The sequence below is a fragment of the Archocentrus centrarchus genome, chromosome 11 (genome assembly GCF_007364275.1).
Source record: "Archocentrus centrarchus isolate MPI-CPG fArcCen1 chromosome 11, fArcCen1, whole genome shotgun sequence".
Taxonomy (NCBI): Eukaryota; Metazoa; Chordata; class Actinopteri; order Cichliformes; family Cichlidae; genus Archocentrus; species Archocentrus centrarchus.
This window is the reverse complement of record NC_044356.1, coordinates 4165690-4180612: the sequence shown is the minus strand read 5'-3', so window position 1 is coordinate 4180612 and position 14923 is coordinate 4165690. Positions and strand designations below refer to the sequence as shown.

The 14923-nt window shown below is 39.3% G+C and overlaps 1 protein-coding gene across 1 annotated transcript in view; it reads right to left on the bottom strand.

The window, feature by feature from the left end:
• Nucleotides 1-10814: 10814 nt before the first annotated feature.
• LOC115788476 (chitin synthase chs-1-like) overlaps nt 10815-14923 on the bottom strand; it is a 46938-nt gene continuing 42829 nt past the window's right edge. The window contains 4 exon segments of the mRNA XM_030741512.1: nt 10815-10945; nt 12782-12828; nt 12831-12877; nt 12965-13179. Of these exon segments, the coding sequence (XP_030597372.1) occupies nt 10832-10945; nt 12782-12828; nt 12831-12877; nt 12965-13179 (423 nt within the window). The 3' untranslated portion in view covers nt 10815-10831.

The following is a 14923-nucleotide window of genomic DNA, read 5'->3' as shown; positions in this document are numbered from 1 at the left end:
ATGGTCCATCAGTTTCAGTCATTTGTGGATGAAGCTACGAAACAGAAATGTGTCAGAAAGGAGCTGTCCCTGTGAGGCAGAGAGGAGGGAAAGGAGACGATTAGAGGAAGAAAAAAGACAAAGGTATGCTTCCATGAGCAGTTACAATAGTTTAGTTTGTATGTGTGATGGTCGCTCTTCAACCCACCCCTCTCTGTGACTTGTGAAGCTGGATCTGGTGTACCACGGCCGCTGATGAACTTCCATCACTATCAGCGAACTGTTTTGGCAAGGAGCTGGCATCTGGCTCCACAATGCCCCCACCCTCTCATCTCCATCTGCATCCCCTCCTGCTCCTCCCTCGCCCCACCATATTGCTATCCTGGCTTTAAATGTGCAAATATGCTTTGCTAAGGTGGTTTTTTGGACCCTGGTATTGTGCTCATTTTGAGCACTGTACCAGATGACTTTTTTTTAACCTAACTACCCCATGTTGTGTGTTGTCTTCTTTTTCTGGGAACATCTCCCTATGTTAGTCTTGTCTGTTTTCTGGATGGTTGTTCTGAACGAAATTTCGTTATATGTACAATATGTTGTATGTGTAATGCCAATAAAGTTTTACCCTATCCTATCCTATCCTAACCAGCTCCAAACGTACTTAGCTATCGCTAGCTGGCTAATTATGGTATTTATCATGTCGCTGTGCCTTTGTCAAAAACAAGCTGTCAGCCTGTGTCAGCATCCTCAGCGTGTTGCTAGATAATTTGCGTTTTGCTTGGATCTTAGTATCATGGTCGTGGGTTTATGACCCAGCGTTTAGAATTTTAGGACTTTAATTTTTTAAATTTATATTTGTTGGAATTATAGTATAAATTCCATTCTGTTTATTATGAATTATCATATATTCTGTTTGTATGCTTTTATAAGTTGTTTTATGTACACATTATACTATTGTTTTTATGTTTGAAATGGAAACACATGGTGACATTTCATAAAGAGGAAGATGTAGTTACCGGAAGGCTGTTTCAAGCCTACAGAACACACATAGGATACGTATCTCACGTATGCCATGTTACGTATGTACATTCCACGGTACACTTACTAGCATATATGGTAAGGAAGAAGCCGAGAATGTTGTTTACTACATGCTGTAAACTGAGTTCTGTGTAACCCATTGGATTTTATTGTGAAAGTCCGAATAAAAGCCCTGCGCAGGAAGCCGTCCCTCGGGACAGATCACTTCCGCTCAGCCAAGAGCTGAGTTTAAGGAACGGATCTCTCCTCCTTGCGCAAGTTAAAAAAGCATTGTGTGTTTGTTCTTTGAGTTTATTAAAATGATCTGAACCTATCAATATTGTTAATGTTACTGTTTGATTCCTAGTTTATTGTGTTGTTGCAGTTTTGAATTTTTGTCTTTTTCTGCTAATTCCTGGTTGGTTTCATTGTTTCTATCCTCAGGCTTCTTAGTTTTCTGAGTTCTGTTCTTGTTTTTTTTTTTTTTCTTTCTATTTAATCTGGTTTCAGTTCTCAGCCTTCACGTGTTCCTGGTTCTGTTTGGTGTTTCATTGTTTCTGGTTTGTTCTCCTGTTAAGTGGATTTTAGTCCTGGTCTCTGTTCCTTGTCCTGTAGTTTAAGTCCTCCTTTTGTGTCTAGTTATGATCTTGTTGCTCTAGTGTAGGTGTTGTAGTCCCTCAGTGTGTCTGCTTCCCTGTGTTGTGTCAAGTCAGCATTTGTTTCCATGTCTGCTTTCTGTTTTAGTTTGTATCGTATTCAGTTTTACTTTGTCTTGTTCCGCACCCTGATCACCTCGTGTGTGTATCGTCTGTGTCCTCCTGTTCTTTGTCACATCGTCTCACTCAGGTATGTTTCCTGGTTCAGAGTTTCTCTGAGTATTCCTAGTTGTTGCTGCAGTATGTAACTTTTATAAAGTATCTGGTTTTTACATATTTATTAAAACTGTCACCATGTCAAGACAGTATGAGACAGGAGCTCCTCCACCTCCTCCCTGAACTGCTCCCAGTCAAAAACAACCAATTATAGGCAGGAGGAAGGTCTTAGCACTGTCAATCACTCCTCGTGTATGTGCTGCTCATTGTAGTGGTGTGCCATACTGCAAGATTTGGGATCAATCCGATACCAAGTAAATACACTGCCAGTATCGCCAATACTGATACCGATACTATTTATCAAGATTTTTTTTCCTTTGGATCATTAATTAGTTAAAACGCAGGATGAAACTGGGCAAAGTTTATAGGCAAGTAGAAAATACTTCATCAAAATAAAGGTTTTTGTTCTGAAACAACAGAACATTAACAAGACAATTTTCCCCATTCATTGATGTCTGGATTTTTTTTATTTCATAAATAAAGTGTACAAAATCATCACTCAGGAACAAATGCAAACTTTTTTCCAGGTAGCATGTTCAAAAAGTATAATAGTATAAAGTATAATACAAAATTTTTTTTAAATAAATAAGCTATACAAAAAAGGAATATTCTTTAAATGTTTTATAGCAAATTCCTTTTTTTCCCAAGTAAAATATGTTATATGTCACGTGATGGTATCTGGTTGTAAAGTGATGATGTAGAATTCCATTTCTGGGTCCAAGCTGTCACATGATCAATATGCTGCAATGCTGTGTCCCTGGTTATTTTAACCAATCCGACTCGAAAAAAACACACTCGACTGTGATTTTACCAATGAGAAAGAGAAGCGGAAATGGCTGCAGTTGATAAGGTAAATTACAATCATCTTTAATAGTGAACAGTATATGGTAATAGTAATAGTAAAGTAATGGTAATAGTAAATGGTTATGCCATTGCTGTTTATTTAGGAGCATTTTGACCTGGAAATGATGTCAGACTTAAAGACCGGATAACGTCAAAACACTGTGGGGAGGGGAGGAGCTAAGTGTGCCTGCTCTGTGCTGTGACAGGAGCGGCACTTACACAGTCAGCGGTTTCATGAAACCACAGCACTGCCTGCAGGAGAGAAACTGAAGCTAAAGTATCGATTTCATTACACTGGTATTGATTAATACTAACGTTGGTATCGATATTATCGATATTTGGATCGATCTGCCCACCACTCACTCAATGTACTAATGGCAGAGAAACTGACAGCTGAGCATGTGAGAGTTTAATGCAATCTTTACGATTAAACACGTTCTGTAGAGAAAAACTTTATGTGTTTAAAATACACTGCTCAAAAAAATAAAGGGAACACTTAAACAACACAATATAACTCCAAGTAAGTCAAACTTCTGTGAAATCAAACTGTCCACTTAGGAAGCAACACTGATTGACAATCAATTTCACATGCTGTTGTGCAAATGGAATAGACAACAGGTGGAAATTATCGTCAGTTAGCAAGACACACCCAATAAAGGAGTGGTTCTGCAGGTGGAGACCACAGACCACTTCTCAGTACCTATGCTTTCTGGCTGATGTTTTGGTCACTTTTGAATGTTGGTGGTGCTTTCACACTCGTGGTAGCATGAGACGGACTCTACAACCCACACAAGTGGCTCAGGTAATGCAGCTCATCCAGGATGGCACATCAATGTAAGCTGTGGCAAGAAGGTTTGCTGTGTCTGTCAGCGTAGTGTCCAGAGGCTGGAGGTGCTACCAGGAGACAGACCAGTACACCAGGAGACGTGGAGGAGGCCGTAGGAGGGCAACAACCCAGCAGCAGGACCGCTACCTCCACCTTTGTGCAAGGAGGAACAGGAGGAGCACTGCCAGAGCCCTGCAAAATGACCTCCAGCAGGCCACAAATGTGCATGTGTCTGCACAAACGGTTAGAAACCGACTCCATGAGGATGGTATGAGGGCCCGATGTCCACAGATGGGGGTTGTGCTCACAGCCCAACACCGTGCAGGATGCTTGGCATTTGCCAGAGAACACCAGGATTGGCAAATTCGCCACTGTTACCCTCTGTGCTCTTCACAGATGAAAGCAGGTTCACACTGAGCACATGTGACAGACATGACAGAGTCTGGAGACGCCATGGAGAGTGATCTGCTGCCTGCAACATCCTTCAGCATGACTGGTTTGGCAGTGGGTCAGTAATGGTGTGGGGTGGCATTTCTTTGGAGGGCCGCACAGCCCTACATGTACTCGCCAGAGGTAGCATGACTGCCATTAGGTACCGAGATGAGATCCTCAGACCCCTTGTGAGACCATATGCTGGTGCGGTTGGCCCTGGGTTCCTCCTAATGCAGGACAATGCTAGACCTCATGTGGCTGGAGTGTGTCAGCAGTTCCTGCAAGATGAAGGCATTGAAGCTATGGACTGGCCCACCCGTTCTCCAAACCTGAATCCAATTGAGCACATCTGGGACATAATGTCTCGCTCCATCCACCAACGTCACGTTGCACCACAGACTGTCCGGGAGTTGGCGGATGCTTTAGTCCAGGTCTGGGAGGAGATTCCTCAGGAGACCATCTGCCACCTCATCAGGAGCATGCCCAGGCATTGTAGGGAGGTCATACAGGCACGTGGAGGCCACACACAATACTGAGCCTCATTTTGACTTGTTTTAAGGACATTATATCAAAGCGTGATCAGCCTGTAGTGTGTTTTTCCACTTTAATTTTGTGTGTGACTCCAAATGCAGGCCATTGGTTAATAAATTTGATTTCCATTGATGATTTTTGTGTGATTTTGTTGTCAGCACATTCAACTTTGTATAGAACAAATTATTCAATGAGAATATTTCATTCATTCAGATCTAGGATGTGTTCCCTTTATTTTTTTGAGCAGTGTATTTGTCAACATGTGGGCCGCTGTGCCAGTTTCACCAGAGTTAAAAGCTAATGATACAGGCTCTGAGTTAAAATAGATAAAGTGGGTGTCAAAATCATCCGATCGCTATCCATGGTGCTGAACTGCTTTGAATTTGTGTTGATTTATCATTAGTTACCATGTAGCCTAATGTTTTTGTTGTTCTCTTGGTGTGTTATATTTCATGTCCATTTGATGGACTTCAAAATGACATGGTTGTTTTCCATGGTGCCAAGTGTGTGTGTAAGCGTGTATGTTTTTGAGCTTTATTATTTGGTTATAAAGGGCCCGCCCCGCCCCCGGCCTGGCTCTAATTTGTTCCGCTAGTGGTTGACAGTGTCACCTCCCTTTATGTTGCCCTGTTCCATTGTTCTCTATAATATTTTTATTGATTATTTAATTTTCCACATAAAGAAAAAACAAACAAATAAACAAGAAAAAAAAAAAAACGCCACCTCCCAACCTAACACACAACAGTGGGAGGACACAAAATAACAGGTGGTATATCAGAACATATACATAAAATACATACACAGTGCATATTATTTTAATCTCTCCATCAAACTAAGTACTGGTTGCCAAATATCATAAAACACACTTTCTCGGTTAGTCAAGGTAAATCTGATTTTCTCCAGATGAAGCACATTTCTTAATTCTCTCAACCACATTTCAAAAGAAGGGGGGTTTATCTGATTTCCAACAAAGCAATATCACCTTCCTGGCCACTAGTGTAGACCATGACATAACCTGTGCCTCTTTCTTGTCCCTCACCCCTTCTGGTTCAGTCACTCCAAACAACGCTTTAACATGGGACCTCCCTACCAACTGCCCCAGACAAAAATTCAAAGAAGTGACGCCAAAAGGGCCCTAGTTTTGGACACTGAAAAAAAAGATGAGCTAAAGTCCCCTGATCCTTACAACACTTGACATAGAGAGCAGAAACATTCTTATGTATTTTTTTTAATTTAATGGGAGAAAAGTGCAACTTATGCACCACCTTAAATTGAATTAAATTGTGCCTAGCATTGATAGAACTGATATATATTTTCAATACATTTTTGCCAAACAGTACTTGAAATTTCCACCCCCAATTCTTCTTGCCACTTCTCTCTATAATTATCAGATGAGGGACTATTTATATTTAATAAAACACTATAATAGTGAGAAACAGCACCTCTAGTGTATGGTTCAAGAGACACAAAACTATCAAGGACCGAGTGCTGAGGAATCATTTCACAATACGGGATCGAGGTTTTAATAAAATTTCGCAGCTGTAAGAATCTAAAAAAATGTGAATTTGGAAGATTACGTTTCACTCTTTGCTGCTGAAATGATACTAAATGTCCATTAATATACATATCTTTGAGGGAGCAAATACCCTTACCTTGCCATGTCAAAAATGTAATGTCCTCAAGCCCCAGCCTAAAGGCGTGATTGCTACATATTGGGGCATCTAGGTACATTTTAGGGGCCTTAGCTATACCTAAGATTTGATTCCAAACCTTTAAAGAGTTTTGAATTATTGGGTTTCTACTATAGAAAATACTCTTCACTTTTGTTGGACTATTAAGCAAGGCTGGAAGGCAAGTTTGCTTACAAGACAGATGTTCTATTGTTAACCATAAGGGCTGCCCCTGTAAGTCAACTCCTGGGGTACATCTATGCCAGAATGAGAAAATGTTTAAGTTTGCAGACAAAACTAAAATTTGGAAGTCCCAGGCCACCACAAATTTTATGTTTGATTAAATGTTTTTTGGAAATTCTAGGAACCTTACCTGACCAAACAAAAGAAGATATGATAGAGTCTAATTTTTTAAAATAGGACTGAGGGATGCACACCGGGATTGACTGAAAGATATATAAAAATCTGGACAACCCAACCATTTTTATGGCATTAACTCGCCCAATCAGTGAAATAGGCAGTGTGGTCCAAAACTTAATATTTTTTTTCAGTTGATTAACTTTCTTATCCCAGTTTTGCTTTAAGAGTTGTGATAATTTGCGTGTGACTACTATACCAAGACACTCAAATTTATCCAAAGCTAACCTTAATGGAGTTTTTCGCAGGTGATCCATATCTACAGCCTCCGACAATGGCATAATTTCAGTTTTTGTCCAATTTATCTGATATCCTGAAAAAGTACCAAATTTCTTTATCAGCTGAAGTAAAGGTATATTTGAGGTCTTTGGTTTTGAAATAAACAAAACAACATCATCAGCATAAGCTGAAAATTTATGAGGAACCCCTTGATGTGTTATTGGTAATATATCAGAACTTAGACGTATACGAGCAGCCAAAGGTTCTAGAGCCAAGGCAAAAATAAAGGGAGAAATAGGATCTCGACGTGTGCCTCTATATAACCGAAAGGGTTTTGATATATTATTATTAGTCCTTACTGATGCTGTTGGTTCTTTGTACAAAATTCTAATCCAATTAATAAAAGACTCACCAAATCCAAATTTAGATAGCACCATGAACATACATGGCCACTCAACCTGATCAAAAGCCCTCTCTGCATCCAAAGCCATCACCACGGAGTCTTCTGACCCCCCATCAGGACTATATATAAGGTTAAATAATCTACGTAAATTAAAAAAAATATGTCGATTGGGAATAAACCCACTTTGATCAGGATGTATAAGTTTAGAGATATGTTCTTTAAGACGGATCGATAAAATTTTTGTCAATATTTTAGTCTCAACCGAGAGGAAAGAGATGATGTGATTAACTGCGGATCTCGATCCTTTTTTAGAATCAATGAGATTACGCCTTGATACATAGAACCTGCTAATGAGCCAGATAATTTTGAATAATTAAACATACGCAGCAGTAAAGGAGACAGTAACGTAGTATAGGCCTTATAAAATTCCGCCCCAAAGCCAGAGTCCAGGGGCTTTATTATTTGAGAGCTGTTGAATAGCTACCTTGATCTCATCTAATGTGAAGTCTGCATCCAAATCTGCAACTGCCGCATTGTCTAATTTAGGAAGATTACATTTTTCCAAAAAATCCTCAATTACCGATAAACTAGTTGAACATTTAGAGATATAGAGATTAGAATAAAAATCCCTAAAGCACTCCTTTATTTGCTGAGGATCTCTAATTATTTGTTCATTTTTATCATTTATTGAAAGTATTGTTTGTGATGCTCTTGTTTTTCTAAGCAATCGTGCAAGTAATTTATGAGGTTTATCACCTAATTCAAAGAAGTTCTGCCTGCACTTCATAATTTGAAGGCAGACCTTTTTCCCAAGCAGAGAATTGTATTCACATTTTATTTTACCAATTTTGGCTAATAGTTCTTTGGATGGAGAAAGTCGGTAAGTATATTCCAGCTGCTGCGAATTTGCTTCCAGGTCCTTTAAAGCCAGGTCGCAAAACTTGTTCCTAGACACAGTAAAAGATATAATATGGCCTCGAATTACCGCTTTCATACTCTCCCACAAAATAGCGTCATTAACGTCACCCTTATCATTATCATCAATATAATCCAAAATATGCTTCACCAGTTTCTTATGAAATGATTCTTCTTTTAACAAAGTAGGATCAAAGCGCCAATTTCTGCACCACACACCAACCAAATCCCCACAATCCAAATCTGTGGCTACAGGACCGTGATCAGAGATTAAAATAGGATGATAGGTAACATCCTTTATGATTGAAGTAAGTTTAGTATCCAAAAAAATATAATCAGTGCGGGAGTATGACCCATGTACCGGGGGAAAAAAAAAGAATAAACCCTGCCCGTGGGAGAAAACAATCTCCAGGTATCTACCATATTCATATTTTTCAAGGAGCTTCTCACAATATGACTAGAGATTTAGACTGCTTTGTGTAAACTGATGAGCTCCTATCCAAATGGGTATCTAATACAATATTCATATCCCCTGCTATTATAATATTAGACGTATCTACATCTGGTAATAGTTTAAACGTCTTCTGAAAAAACTCAGGACAGTCAAAATTAGGGCCATATATATTTACAAGGGTGACAGGTAGAGAGTTCAAGAGACCTGCAACAATTAAGTATCTCAACCATAGTCAACCATAACTTTATTATGAGAAAAGGGAAAATTCTTTCTGAACAAAATGGCCACCCCTCTTGCTTCAGCTGCAAAATTTGCCTTATATTCCTGACCAAGCCAATTAGCACGGAGAATGGACTGAGCTTTACGATTGGCATGAGTCTCCTGCAAGAAAACTTCATCTGGCTCCAATGACCTAAGGTGAGCTATTACTTTATTACTCTAACCCTTTCACATTCCAGCTAACCAACCTGATTTTATTCTTATCAACTATGTTAACCATAGATATTACTTACTTTGTTTTGGACAACTATCCAGTTTCTATACACTCTGTAATTATTATAAATGAAATTTTACCACCAAATGAAAAAATAAAAAATAAACATATACACACTAAACACCAACCCGCTGAAAATGAGGAGTTTCCCCAGTTGAAACTCTTCTCTACCCAATCTATCTAACCGGAACATCATATTAGCTGCGAGGTTAAGACCAATCCACCTCACAGCTCCACACCAGCACCAAGAGACATCTTTGCCTATATACATGCCCATTAAACAAAGATATTATAAACATTTAAGGCTCCAGGTATCTACCATGTTCATATTTTTCAAGGAGCATAAACATAATCAGAAAACTCTGAGAATACATTCACAAACTATAAGATCGTAATGAGAAACATGTGTCACGGGTCTTAGACTGCTCATTCAGTAAAAAAATAAATAAATAAATAAGACTAACACAATGATATATAAACTACGTAAACCCGCATATCTGAATGAATGATTTACATTCAAAATAAAATGTAACTGAGACAACAATCCCTTTATGTTAATATGTTAATATGTAGATTAGCCGCTCTGCACTGCTTACGAACTTCATCAAACTTCTTGCGCCGCTCAAGCACCTCCGCAGTCAGATCCGGAAGATGAAAACTTTTGTTCCGTTAAACTGCAGTGGAGCTTTTTGTGCAGCAAGCCTCAGTATGAGCTCACAAGTTTGGGTAATAGTGCAGTCTCACGATGAGAGGGCGAGGTCGATTACTGTCAGCAGGCTTGGGTCCCCGGGCCCGGTGCGCTCTGTCAACCAAAATCTTATTGAGATGGCAGTTAACTTACTATCCACCGATGTTTTCAGTCTTGCGATTGCTTTCATGATGTCAGCCGACAACGGGTTAGCAGTCTGCATATTAGCATGGCCAGCCTCACTTAGCTCCCCAGCTGATGCATGCTCGTTACCCTCACTTGCTAATCCGCTCTCCTCTCCTTCAGTTTTTTCGATTCTTTTCTCGGGTCTTTACTGTCCTATGCTTTGTCATTGTTAGTTAGTATTTATCAGTATATATTTATGTCACCAAATAAACAAAGACTCTCAAAAATAAATGAATATTAAATTAAAAGCTTATAGGCTGGTGCAGAGCTCTCCAGAACACGTCTCATACCATCGTTAGCTGACCAGGCACATTTATTCCCTGTTCCATTGTTTAGTATTTAGTTCTGGCACCCGTCCGTCTCAAGTATAGCTGAGTTTATTGTTTCTTGCCACTTCCCTAACTGACCACTTTTGAGTTTAGTTACTGTCTGTGGGTCTTTGATGTCAAAACATATTAAAATGGAAGCTGCAAACCCACATTGACCAGGACATACAGTATAGAAAAATACTTCATATCCTTGACATACAATAATAACTAACCTGATTCAGTACCATTTTTTATTTTTAAACCCCAAATCACAGTAACAGTCTTTATGAAGTGCTTTATACTGTATGGTAAATACATTATAATATTAGAAAGAAACCACAACAATCACATAACCCCCTATGAGGAAACACTTGCTGAGAGTAGGAAGAAAAACTGTCTTATCAGGAAGAAATCTCTGGCAGAATCTGACTGAGTGAGGAGCTGTCATCCACCAAGAGCAGCTGGTGTGAGGGGAAAGAGAAGAGAGCAAATAGTGTAGTGTTTTCACTGACACACACACTTACACATTTTTTCTTACACACATTGACTACTTTAACGTGTTACACAGTAGCACCAGATGTTTACACCTGATCCTCTTCATCAGATCCTGTGGTGACGTCTGACTCATCGCTGTCCTTGATGTCAAGGCTCCCCATGGAGCCGTAGACTGAGTCTGCATTTGAGCTGGCATCATCCTTGAAGGCAGTTGAACAAACACATTAAAACCTCCATATCTGGAACTCTTCTGAAGGTGAATATTGGTAATAATCTAAACACAGAAGCTGCAATCATACATATATAGAAATTAAAGGAATGTATTTAAGACTGTCTATTATCAATAGCAGTCTTAATTCTGGTTGGTGTCCCTGCTGATTTTAAACACGCTGTGGTAGAACCTATTCTTAAAAAACAAAACCTTGACCCAACCATTTTATCCAACTTCAGACCAATTTCTAAACTGCCATTTCTTTCAAAAGTCTTGGAGAAAGTTGTCCTCCTTCAGCTCCAGACCTTCTTAGACCAAAATGGTGTTATTGAAGTATTCCAGTCTGGGTTTAAAGCATATCACAGTACTGAAACCGCACTTTTAAAAGTTTTAAATGACCTTTTAACTATTACTGATTTGGGGGACTCTGCCATTTTAGTACTCTTAGACCTTAGTGCTGCCTTTGATACCATAGATCATGTATCCTTTTATCTCGACTGGAGCACTTTGTTGGTATTAAAGGGACTGCACTTAAATGGTTCAAATCCTATTAACGAACAGAAGTTTACAGTTAGGCTGGGAGAGATTTCTTCCTCTGAAAGCCTGCTCTCATGTGGGGTGCCCCAGGGGTCCATTCTTGGCCCAGCCCTCTTTTCAATTTATATGCTCCCCTTGGGTTCAGTCTTTAAAAACACTGCATCCCCTTCCACTGTTATGCAGATGACTCGCAGATCTATCTGCCACTGAAAAAAAACTCAGTGAGTCCTTTGAAGGCCTTACTGGACTGTCTGGAGGAAGTTAAAACATGGATGGCTCAAAACTTTCTTAAATTAAATGAGCAGAAAACCGAGGTCATTGTGTTTGGTACCCCTGACCTTCTATGACCTTGGCCCCTTAAAGATATATAATAAACCCTGTGCAAGGAACTTGGGGGTGATCCTTGACACAAATCTTAGTTTTGACAAGCACATTAATACCGTCATCAAATCTAGCTTCTTCCATCTTCGTCTGCTTGCAAAGGTGAAGCCATTTCTCTGTTCCACGGATTTTGAGAAAGCTATCCATGCTTTCATTTCATCTCGACTCGATTACTGTAACAGTCTCTATTCAGGTGTCAGTCTGTCGCTACTTTCGTCGTCTGCAACTGATTCAAAATGCAGCAGCACGATTACTAACCGGCACTCATAAACGAGACCATATATCCCCCATACTTGCATCCTTACACTGGTTACCAGTCAGTTTTAGAATTGATTTTAAGGTTTTATTATTTGTTTTTAAGGCGTTGCATGGATTAGCACCTACCTACCTCTCTGATCTTATAAGCCTGCACACTCCCATCAGATCACTGAGGTCTGCTGAGCAAATGCTCTTAACTGTACCGAGGTCAAGATTAAAACATAGAGGTGATCGGGCTTTTGCAGTCGTTGCTCCAAAATTATGGAACAAGCTGCCCCTTCACATCAGGACCTCCCCTACAGTTGACATCTTTAAATCTCGTTTGAAAACCCATTTTATTCTTTGGCTTTTAAATCAAAATGAGTACTGGACACATTACTGATGTTGTTTCTTTTATTTTTATTTTTGTTTTTATAATTTTATGCTTCCTGTTTTAACTATCTCTTTTACATTGTGTTTTAAGTTATTTTATTTATCTTAAATGTACAGCACTTTGGTCAACTGCTGTTGTTTTAAACGTGCTTTATAAATAAACTTGACTTGACTTGACTTGACTTGTATTTGCAGATAAACTGAATAATAACTCCTGCTCTATTTAAAGAATACAAGCTATCTATGCCTTGCAATTCAGTAATATAGTTGCAAATACCTTTTTGCCTGGCAGGTATGAATCTTGTTTTTTAAGTTTCTTCTTTTCTTTGGTTCTGTGTCCACAAAGGCTACATAATGGATGAGGGTGTAGATTCTGGATGGACACACAATAAGGATGTTAGATTCTCTTTGTGGGAACCAAAACACTGTGGAGAAAAAGTGATTTGATCTAAGTTGTCACCTGTGGTAAAACATTGCAAGGAACTGGATCAAAACTGAAACAGCAAATCCCAAAATGAACATGAAACTAACAGGCTCAATTTGGATATGACCTCCAGTTTCCTTGAGGTTAATGTCTAACTTTGGGATCTGGATGGATAAAGTGCCATTGAAGATCTGAAGGATGAAGGTTGCCACGAGCCAAATAGCATTCACGATGAAGAAGACAAAGTTGATCTGTGTGTAATGAGAAAAATAAGAGAAGATTAACTGCCCAGGTTTCCTGTTACGGCGTGCTCTCCGTAAAGCTAGGACATCTTACTACTCATCATTAATTGAAGAAAATAAGAACAACCTGTCGAATGGAGTCAGTTAAGGTTGAGATCTTGGTTACTCGATGGCCTATGCCTGGTGCTATGTGGACAATCATAATACTGATTTATAAAATTGTAAGGTTCATTTAAATGAATGTAACAAACAATCTGTATGATTTTTATTAATAAGAATGTGTGTAACACAAATGATTTAAAGTACATGTTAAGGAAGTTGTGAAATCTTGGAAAAATCACTGAGCAGGGTAAAATGAGGAACTGAAGCTGTTGCCTAGGATGAGTAAGAGCAAAGTGAAAAACATGTTGACAAAAAACCTAAAAAGTACCTAAAAACCCAAATAGGAGAGGGGATGAAGTAATGGTTAAAACTAAATACCATAATTGGAAGGTGGACAGTGGGGTGAGAGTTTGTCATGATGATGTTTTAAAACTAGGATGTGTCTTAGATTTAAACTATAAAAGGTGCTGCACAGAAGCATCGGACGAGAATCTTGGGAGCCCTTCCCAGCACCAGGACTGAACTGCAGAATGGACAGAGCCAACCCAGCTGTGGATATCTAATTTGACTGGACGGTTTTGCGTGCATTCTTCCTGTCATTTCAGATGAAGATTGGAGGTACCTATCTCCTGGATCTCAAGGAGGATATCTGCACAACAGCAAGGATTAGAAAAGAGGACAGTTAACAGAAGAAAAGTAATATCTTAAAGGGACTTATCCCTTTTCCCGACTTCACTGAGGCAGCAACAGACGGGACGTTGGGTGATTAATTGGGATAATTGGACGTTTTCAACCCCCTTCCTCATCAACCCAGCTCATAAGTATTCATTTTGATCAAGATTAAGTGATTGATTTATACTGATTTTGAGATCTGAATTTCGAATTGATTACTGAATGTTGAGACTTGATTGAGAAGTGATTTTGAGCTAATTGCAAACTGCTTGAGCTGAAACCTGCATAATAAAATTTGACTCTTAAAAAGTCAGTATAATTGTTTTGAGAATTATTTTCCTCATTAAAGGTACACCTAGTTTCATGCCATAGTAAAACTCTAGGCAAGTTAAGCTCTAACATCTAGCTCTGTTTGAACATACTAGTCTTTAAGTATCCACTTCAACTTTACTTATGTCCCTTGGGCTCACTGTCCGAGCCGATAAATGAATCCTGGCACGGTTCCAAGTGCACTGATCAAAAGGGGTTAGCCACTAAAACTAACAGGACTTTACTTCGGGGTCAGCTGCGTAAGCCTTCCTGACTGGCAGCATCGGAGTATAGCAGAAGCAGGGCAGACGTTAGGATTATCAGTGGTAAGAAGCCAGGCGAGTCACCCCGCCACAGCTTTAAGTAGTGTCACAGAGTTGCAGATGAGGGTAATACCCCGCTGACACATGTGGCCAGGACCCTATTGAAACGGAGAAGCTGTCACAGATATATACCTGTGGGATCTAACAAACCCCAGGTTTGTTTTCAGCACTGTAGCCAGGCTGACAAAGAGTCAGAGCTCTGTAGAGCCGAGTATTCTTTTCACTTTAACTAGTAGTGACCTCCTGAAAGCCTGACTCTTAGTCTTTAAAACTATTTAAGCATAAAAATTCAAAAACAATAATAATACAGCTTCATCAACTGCACCAAAGAATAAAACAATTAAATG